Here is a 10,079-nt window from a genome sequence, read left to right on the forward strand (position 1 = left end):
AGCAATGGCTTGTTTTTCAAATGAACACAGTTTGGAGCTTGAAAGTTATTTTTTTTGTGCGGCATGTTTTTTTCCCTATAATTTAGGGGTTTGGATGTAGTTCAGAGAAAGGAAAGTATAGAGACCTGCTGAAACCACTCGTGCTTTCAAGCGGAGGTGTCAACCCTCAATGTAGAAGTCCCCAATGTGCAGTTTCAGACAGAAAAGCCTGACCCCGGTGCCCCCTATTGTTGCTTACAGAGGCCTCTGCCGTGCACTCTGCTGACTTATGGCTCTGATGGTCAGGTTTCTAAATGGCACAACTCTCCTCCTCTGGATCTTTATTGAATATAGAGAAATATCAGGAATACAGATCCAATGAAATCAATCATTGAGAAGAAAAAAAGCTCACCAGTACCTCAAACAAAACAAAAAAACGTTGTCAGGATAAAAATGCTTATCAAGCTCAAATGGACTTATGATACAATTACATAACAGACATTATCCTGTCGAGCAACTGAAGCTCTGCAGGAGCGAAACATGCAAAAAAGAGTGAATCCCAACGTCCACCACCATTCTGTTTCAATTTTGATGCCAGGCCCTTTTCAACTGCTTTGCTTTTATGAACATTTTCCAAACTGGAACAAATGGAAGAAGAAATTAATTTGTGACAACACAGTTAGCTCCGTGTTAATGTCCAGAAAAACAGCCTTTAAAAATCATAAAATGAGTGTGGAACAGCCTATCAGTTTTTACCTCATTGGATATCATAAATTCCTAATTCCTTTTTTTAATGCTTTCTAAAAGAGAGTCATTTAGTGCTTTTCTCTTTCTGTCTTTCGGTTTTTCTGTTTAAATATTTTTCATACTGATTGTTAGAAGCAAAAGAACACAACCAGAAAAAAATCATACATTTAATCACATGTAACACATGCACACAACTCCAAATACAATCCTCTAGAATTAATACTAATAACGCATTGAGCATTATTTAAGCAATAAATGAGAAAAGAAGAAGTTAAAAACTAAGCTGGAAAAAGTCCTTTCCCACAGAACAGGAAGTTCTCAGATCTTCAGGGAGGCTGTTCCATAGATGGAGCTCACATGACCTCACTGTAGGCTGAAGGAGGTTGAGACCCAATTTTCGGTTCTTTGAGCCCTTTATTTTGGGGCTGACTCTGTGAAGTACTCCATGATTATAAATCTTCATGACTGCACAGTTTGGATGAGAATATGTTGCTGCGTGTTTATTTTTCAACCAAATATCAATCCTTTGATCTTTTCAACACAATATCACAATTCTGTGTGGAGTTTGTATGTTCTCCCGGGGTTTTCTCCAGGGACTCCGGCTTCCTGCCACTGTCCAGAAACATGCTTCGTAGGTTAAGTGGTTACTCTAAATTGTCCCTACAAGCGTGAATATGAGTGTGCATGGGTGTGTGATTTGTGTGACCCTGCGACAGACTGGCGACCTGTCCAGGATGTCTCCTGCCTTCGCCCACGAGTGGCCGGGATAGGCTCCAGCAGCCCCATGACCCCGAAAGGGACAAAATGGGTTTAGAAGATGAATGAATGAATGAAACACAATTTTGTTGACAGTTCTATTACATGCAGTTTTATGAAGAAAACCTTGGAAAATATTTTTATTCAGAGGAGTGACAATCCTATCATTCAGACCTTACTTGTTTGTCTTTTCTCCATTGTATATTTAAGCAATTTTGATGTGAAATTGCATGAACTTTGCCCTATTGAAAAGGGTTTGTAGTTATATATTGTATAGAAACATTTGGTTGTTTTTTTCTTTAGAAACATTGGACACTTGAATAATGTTTTATAACTTCTTTCCATGCAGCATTCTTTTTTTTTTTTAAATCTTCTCATGTGACATTGTGTTAACATCCCAAATCTCAAAAAGTGCCCACTTTCTTTCATGCATTGCTCCTCCTGCAACTGTCTTATATTGGTAAATCAACATGTCAAATTTAACAAATATGCGTGTTTTGGTGGCTTTCCTGGAACTCTGAGCCTGGAAATGCCCCTTGTAATAGTTTTCTGCTCTTGTGAATTGCCCCAAAGCCTCCAAACAAAAGCCTTACTGTGTTGAGTGTCTGATTTTCCAACATGTGGAAATTTTGGAGAGGCTTTTTTATCTCTCCGTGCGCCCTCGTGCTTGAGCGCACCAAAGTACAAAATCGCGCACCGTGCGTTAGGAAACCTGAGCAAACTGTGGTATTTTATCTCTTGGCTCAGTTTGCTATAAAAGCCAGAGTTGCCTCCCAGTCTCCCTGCTCCAGCGGTCCAGAGACCCACCGTTCAGCATGAAGCCTCTCCTCCTCTTGACACTGCTCGGATGTCTTGGTATGAAACAAAAATTGCACTTCATTTCTTTGCGACTAAATTAAACGTTGTGATTTTTTTACGCAGCCGCTGCGCTCGCGGTTCCTGCTCAGAAGGTGAAATGGTGCGTAAAGTCGGACCAAGAATTCAGAAAATGTTCAGATCTGGCAGCGGCATCTCCCGCCTTCTCCTGCGTGAAGAAAGAAAGCACCCTTGACTGTATCATTGCAATCAAGGTGAGATTTTTTGGGGTCATTTTTATCATTAATAACGTTATTCTTGTTGTTATTATTATAATTTAAATGTTCTCAACAATCTATTATACGAGCTCATAAAAAAGTTAATTTGGAGTTTTGCAGTAAAAAAACAATATCCTTTTTTATATTATATAGTAAGGAATGTAGAAATAATATATACTCATCAGTGCATCTTCAGAATAAAATTTTTCCTTTCAAAATCTTTATCAATACTTCAGTTGACAGAATGAATAAAAACAAATGTAATATGTAATGTAGTTGCAAAAAAAGCCACTTTCTAGTGTATTTCTTGGAAAACCAATTTGTCATAAGCGTTGAAGTGAAATGTTGTGCATTGTCATACAGGCTGGTGAAGCAGATGCCATCACTGTGGATGGAGGAGACGTTTACACTGCTGGTCTTAACAACTATGACCTGCACCCCATCATTGCTGAAGACTACGGCACCTGTACGTTTATTTGTTACCAGTAAGCAACAAAATTAACCTTGAGCTAGGGCATTTCCATGTACTTATTTATTTTAATGTATTCAGCATCAGAAACCTGTTACTACGCTGTTGCTGTTGCCAAGAAGGGAACCACATTTGGCATCAGAGATCTCAGAGGGAAGAAATCGTGCCACACAGGATTGGGGAAATCTGCAGGCTGGAACATTCCCATTGGGACTTTGGTGTCCATGGACATCATTCAGTGGGCAGGCGTTGAGGATAAACCAGTGGAAGAGGGTGAGTGGTTCCAAACAGTCATCAGAAAGCCAAAAGTGACACCAGTGAGTACTTTGGAAACAGCAGAATAGAGACTTTGTATGATCACTGATGAAGACAGAAAAAAAACCCACATGCTTGGATGTGTTTCTAATGCTGTAAAAAAGGGAAGAATTTTCCATGCATTATATATATATAACTTTTTTTTTGGGTGCAAAGTGTCTAAATTGAATGCAAATTGGAGTTTCACTGTCCTGAAAAAACAAAGTATTTTCAGATCTTTCCATTTATTCATTATTTCTGCAGAGGTGAGCACCTTCTTTCAGGCCAGCTGTGTCCCAGGGGCAACAAGGGGTTCCAAGCTTTGTGAGCTCTGCAAAGGAGACTGTTCAAGATCCCAGAAGGAGCCTTACTATGACTACAATGGAGCCTTCAAGTCAGTAAAAGCCTGTCACACATGACACTTTCACTGTGGAAGAAACTGTGGACACTGGGGACATTTCACATGTGAAGTGTGAAACATCTTTTCTGTTTTATAGCTGTCTGGCTGAAGGTGCCGGGGATGTGGCTTTTGTGAAACATCTCACCGTACCTGGTCAGTGTCAAATACTCATTCTAACACGTACAATAATACTTTTTCTGCAGCAGCTAAACACTTAAAAAATATAGAGAAAAAGAAATCACAAGGTTCTGGATTATATGAGTCTTCAGCACAGTTTATTGCTATTGAAGTTGCATTTGTTTTCATATAATCTTTTATCTATTCTCTATCATTCTGCACAGTGGTGCAGTGGTTAGCGCTCTTGTCTCACAGCAAGAAGCCCCCCAGTTCAAGTCCCAGCTGGGGGACCTGAAACAGAACATCAACGGGGGACCTTTCTGTGTGGAGTTTGCATGTTCTCCCTGTGCCTGTGTGGGGTCTCTCCAGGGTCTCTGGCTTCCTAGCTTCCTAGTTTCTAGCTTCCTCCCACTGTCCAAAAACGTGCTTTATAGGTCAATTGGACACTCTAAATTGTCCATAAGTGTGAGAGTGAATGGATGTGTGAATATGTGTTCCTACGACAGACTGGCGACCTGTCCAGGGTGTCCCCTGCCTTCGGCCACAAGTGGCCGGGATAGGCTCCAGCAGCCCCGTGACCCCAAAAGGGATGAAACAGAAGAAAATGAATTAATCTATTCTCACCATTCTTTTATTAATAAAGAAAATAACCTTAAGACAAGCTGTAAGCTGTAAATAGATTCAGAGTTACGTTAAAAAAATAAGATTTGGGTTCGTGTCCCTCCTTCAGATCAAGAGAAGTCCAAATATGAGCTCCTGTGCCGGGATAACACCAGAGCCCCAATTGATGACTACAAGAAATGCAACTTGGCCAGAGTTCCAGCTCATGCTATTGTCACCCGCAAGGACCCACAGTTGGCTGAATTGATCTGGACAAGCCTCAACTCAGTGCAGGTAAATCAAGAACTGTTTGCACAGCTCCTCAAAAAGCTTATATGCTGTCTTTTGAAATGACAAAAGACTTGCACTAAACCAAGCAGAACAAAAATATACAAATGTCTCTCAGTGTTTAAAATTGCTTTTTATCTCTATTGTCTTCTCAGAACTTCAACCTCTTCTCCTCTGAAGCTTATGCTCCTTCAAAGAATCTGATGTTCAAGGATTCAACCCAGAGGCTGGTGAAGCTGCCACAAAACACAGACTCCTTCCTGTACCTGGGTGCTCAGTACATGAGCATTGTCCGTTCTCTCAAAAAAGGTATAAACAAGGAAAAGACATGGACAAAGTCATCAAACACTTGTTGACACAGACTTCACCTTTGTATTTTGTTTCTTCCTCTTCAGAGCAGACCGTCGGCACAAACTCCAATGCCATTAAATGGTGTGCCGTGGGCCACGCTGAAACTGCAAAGTGTGACACCTGGAGCATCAACAGTGTGACTGATGACACAGCCGCCATCGAATGCCAAAATGCCCCTTCAGTTGAAGAATGCTTAAAGAAAATTATGGTGACGCTTTTTGTGACATCAGTGTTTCCCAATGTTTACACCATCTAGAGGCACCAGTTTGCCGACACAATCTTTCTTTTGCAGCGCAAAGAAGCAGATGCAATGGCAGTGGATGGAGGAGAGGTGTACACAGCTGGAAAGTGTGGTCTGGTTCCAGCCATGGTGGAGCAGTACGATGCAGGTATGATTTGGAGATAGCACAAAAGCCACATTGTACTCTTTGATCTAAGCTTTCCTGCTTGATTCATTTTGGATCCTTTTCTCTCCCACAGAGTTGTGCAGCTCCTCTGGAGGTACCCTAACTATTTATAATCTTCTTTCAATAATAAAGTCCCTTTTTAGGATTAGCCTATTTGATGTGGCTATGCTGAGGTGCACTATTTAATCCAGACTTGAACCATTTCACTGTAGAAATTCATCCTGCAAAAGGTAGCTCTTCCTATAGTAAATTGGATTTTATAAAAGGTGCTTTCTAAATAAAATGTATTATTAATTCGATTAGTACTATTATTACTTCGGTGTTAGTTATTGTATGTCAATATAATTACCCCAGGTTGACCCAAATTGGAGAAAATACATCATTTTGGGTAAACATCATCGGAAAATTGTTATTTTGAGGTAAATATAAATAAAACCGACTAAGAAAATATATAATCACAGTTAATCGTGAGTTACACAAGCACTGCATTAGTTGTAACAAACACAAATCTCTGTACCCAAATGAATACCGACTATACAAACTAAACTGTTGCAATTTAAAGCCATGCCTTCTGCTGTTTGTGTTTTTTAACATGTACATTTGCCTGACTCAATCTATACTCTGTGTCTTGGGGTATTCCCATTCTCAGGCCAAGCTTCTTCATACTATGCTGTGGCTGTGGTTAAGAAAGACTCTGGAGTGACATGGGAAAACCTTAAAGGAAAGAAGTCTTGCCACACTGGCATTGGCAGAACTGCTGGGTGGAACATCCCCATGGGCCGCATCTATGATCAGACTAAAGACTGCGATTTCAGTAAGTTTTTATTTAATTTTTTTGGTCACAAAGATCAAAATGTCATAGCAGATTCAGAAGATATAAAACTGCCCTCTTGATATATTTCAGAATTTCTGTGGGCACCAAACCAGTTTCATTTTTTAAATCTTGCACCAGTCTGTGTCTGAACAAGTGAATATCATTAAAAAGTGAATCATTTTGTCAGTGTTCAGATAAAAAAGAAAGCTAGAAATGAATAACAGTAGAGACTTTTAGAAGGTCTAAAGAACGTCGGAGAATCCTTACAAAAGCAGGAGAGTCATGAGGCCAACAATGTTCGGACCTTAGAAAAAAACAGACACAAAAACAGGAAGTATTATTGAGGTTAAAGATATTATTTATCATTTTTAATAGTGTCTTACTGAGCCTCTGCCTTCCTCAGCTAAGTTCTTCCCCAGTGGCTGTGCCCCCGGAGCCGAAGCCAGCTCTTCATTCTGCACTCTGTGTAAAGGCAGCGGCAAAGCTGTCGGAGATGAGGCCAAGTGCAAAGCCAGGCCCGAAGAGCAGTACTACGGTTATGCTGGAGCCTTTAGGTACGCTGTAAAGAAATAACTTATCTTGTGAAAAGTTAATGCTATGATCAATTTTTTCTGACAATAATCTTTGATGTGTTTGAGAAGACATACCCTCTTTTATATTACAGTAGCAATTTCTGTAAAGCTGAAGGAAAGAAACAGATGTGTCACTTGGGAGATGTTTGTAATTGTGCCTTAAAAGGTACAAAAGCCAAATTTGACTGGGTTTTTTTTGGTATCAGCTTGGAGACCTGAAAATCCACTCCAATCCTTTTTTGAGCTTTTTTGAAAGCTTTCCCAGTAGATTTTAAATTATGAATATGCCATTTTTTTTTAGCCCAAATCAAAGAAAAGGTGCTGTTTTCTCGGACATAGTTTCTGCAAAGCGGCAGTATTTCATTCAAAATTTGCCTCTGACTTGTGGGTGGGATTGTTGCCCCAGAGCAACCCGCCCCTTTTCCCCTCCCCAATTCTGAGAGCTCAGAGCAGGGAGCTTGCAGTCCACCCAGTGTCTTTTGTGCATGACAAATGAGCTCTTTTAAAAACTGAATTTCTTCGACTGCTCCTGATTAACAACAATTTGAATAAAGAAATACTCAGAGATGCCATTTGAGCTTAATTTTCTGTATATATCTCCTCCATCATTAGAAAAATGCCACAAGAATATGTTAAAAACACAAAAACACGATTTTTATAGTAGCGGGTCTTAAATTGTATAAATTCTAGTGTTATATGATCTTTGTTGATGATAAAACATGCAATAATATGCTGTTTTCTCATTCTTTTGCTCATTAACACAGTAGAGTTCTCATAACTTGCTCGGTGAGTCCATGTTTAATTCCATCCAATGTTGACAGGTGCCTGGCTGAGGGAGCAGGGGATGTTGCCTTCATCAAGCACACGATTGTTGGTGAAAACACCGACGGTGAGAAGCAAACACTGACACGTCTTTCCATCTTTTGTTCTCTGCTGCTTCCTTTTTAAACCATGACATGTTTCTAAGCACTGTCTGTCTTTGTGTTCTCAAAGGTAACGGTCCTGATTGGGCTCGCAGTCTGAAATCTGATGACTACCAGCTGATCTGCCCTGGAAAGGGTCCAGTGCCAATCTCTGAATATGCCAGTTGTAATTTGGCGGTTGTGCCAGCACACGCAGTAGTGACTCGTCCAGAGAGCCGCAGTGACGTTGTGCGCGTCCTCCAGGTTCAACAGGTTAGTAACAAGCCTATAGGCTTCCATGGCTTGGTTTTGTGGAACAGTTTGTAGAAATTCACATTTCCCAAATTTTACCACATGAAATTTTTAGCGACGTGGACATGTGGTTTACTAAATAAAAACATGATGACTTGACAATGTGCCATTTCAGAGTCTAGATTAAGACCAGTTTGTTCTCTTTCCTCAGACCTTCTTTGGAGCCAGTGGAAGCGATCCTTCATTCAAGCTCTTCCAATCCCAGAATGGAAACAACCTCCTGTTCAAGGACTCTACCAAGTGTCTCCAGGAGGTTCCTGCTGGAACAAGCTATGATCAGTTTTTGGGATCTGGGTACATGGAGGCCATGACCTCCCTCAGAAAATGCAGTGACACAGCTTCAGGTTTGTGCTGCTCATAGAATAATAAGTAGGCAGTTTTATTACGAGTCAAATGGTTTTTTTTTTCACTAGCTGCGGTTACGTGTGCAAAATGTCTGTGATCGTATCAAAGATCAGATTAGAATTGAAATGTGTACATAAGCCCTTAAGAACTTTATCCGATTATTTCAAACATTTACATATGCCACACTTTTGATCGGAATAAATCATTTTGACATGCGCAGGACTATCTAAAATACCAGAAATGGCCGTAGAATAAGAAATAGCGAGTTTCACAAACAAAGCTGTGGCATAGATCCTCTAAACGTGCTTTTATTATTAAGTGACTGTTTGCTTATAATTTTCTAAATCTGTGTGGCCAACAACAGAATCCTTCTCTGTAGCGCCACACCGTCTATGCATGGCATAAAAGCCAGCCCAGTAGTGACCCACAATCAGAACAAATTGTTTAATATGCACCACAATCGGATCAACAATCAGCATAACCCACCTATCTTGACCGGACTGAGTCTGATCAGGTCAAACACGGTGTGTTTACATGATGCATTTTTATTCTGGTCAGGCGTTTATTCCGACAGCTTTTGTCCATGTAAATGAAGCTAGTGACTTCCCTCCATCATGCACACTTTTGCACTGGATTCTAAATCACCTCTGCTCTGTTCTCCTTCCAGATCTGGAGAAATCTTGCACTTTCCACTCTTGTCAGCAGACCTAAAGGCAGTGGGAACGGTGCAGACGCTCAGCTGGATTTAAGTGATTTAAATACTTACCGACACTTCCAACACTACAACTTAATCAAATTAAGGTTTTGTGCTACAACTGGATCCATTTTCATGAATGCAGACGACATAGATAGACCACATTCTTCAAATCAATATAGCTATTCCCTCTGCATGCAGTTACTCTAATGCTGCTTGAAACAAAAATTTTCACTTTCCCAATGAGATCAACCTGTGTACTAAAGAAATGTAACATTCATCAAATAAAAGAATTTTTACTACTATTTTTGTGTGAATTGTCTTGTTTACTATCAGAAAATTACCAGTTGTTTAAAAAAAATGATATTTCATAGAAAGTAGTTAAGGTGACAAAGTAAATCTAGACCACTGTCCATTGAAAAAACTAATAGGAGAATCCAGTGCCTCTTACTTTTTAACTATTTTGGGATTTTTTAAATTTTTTTTATTCAAGTCAAATCAAACCAGTTTTTTTTTAAAGGGTTAATTTATGGACAATCAACATCTATTTTTCCCCATGGGATATGAAATATATTCTACTTTTATTCCTATTGCTTAATTGCTTGTTTGCTTTCTAATTCTATACTTATAAAAGAGGACATACATTTTTTGTAATATTTTGCCCTCTCATCTTTAAAATTAAATAATCACTGCCGTTTTGAACAAAAACAATGGTACTGTATAATTGATTTGATTTGATTTATTGATTTATTTCAAGCATCGTAGTCAAAGCAATAAACAATTTACACATATTTATCAAACTCATTACAGAAATTATGAAATGCATAGATTAAAAAGACAGAAAATAAAACAGAACAAAAACGTCACTTAAATCAACTTTGCTTAATTAAATATAGAGATAATTAATTAAAGTATAAGTAGAGTTTGATTTATTGCTTGAAAAGGAGTGGGAAGAAGCA

General features: G+C 39.3%; 1 protein-coding gene across 1 annotated transcript; it reads left to right on the forward strand.

The window, feature by feature from the left end:
• Positions 1–2,292: 2,292 nt before the first annotated feature.
• Positions 2,293–9,411, forward strand: LOC100144362 (transferrin). The gene is given in 19 exon segments (NM_001122912.1): positions 2,293–2,337; positions 2,404–2,552; positions 2,919–3,021; positions 3,106–3,297; positions 3,583–3,712; positions 3,816–3,871; positions 4,566–4,729; positions 4,879–5,032; positions 5,119–5,282; positions 5,367–5,463; positions 5,555–5,575; positions 6,131–6,295; positions 6,699–6,726; positions 6,728–6,784; positions 6,787–6,849; positions 7,689–7,756; positions 7,861–8,042; positions 8,233–8,425; positions 9,094–9,411. Coding segments are annotated over 19 exon segments (2,070 nt in total). The 5' UTR covers positions 2,293–2,297; the 3' UTR covers positions 9,138–9,411.
• The last annotated feature ends 668 nt before the right edge of the window (positions 9,412–10,079 follow it).

Source organism: Oryzias latipes, chromosome 17 (genome assembly GCF_002234675.1).
Source record: "Oryzias latipes chromosome 17, ASM223467v1".
In the NCBI taxonomy this organism is placed as follows: Eukaryota; Metazoa; Chordata; class Actinopteri; order Beloniformes; family Adrianichthyidae; genus Oryzias; species Oryzias latipes.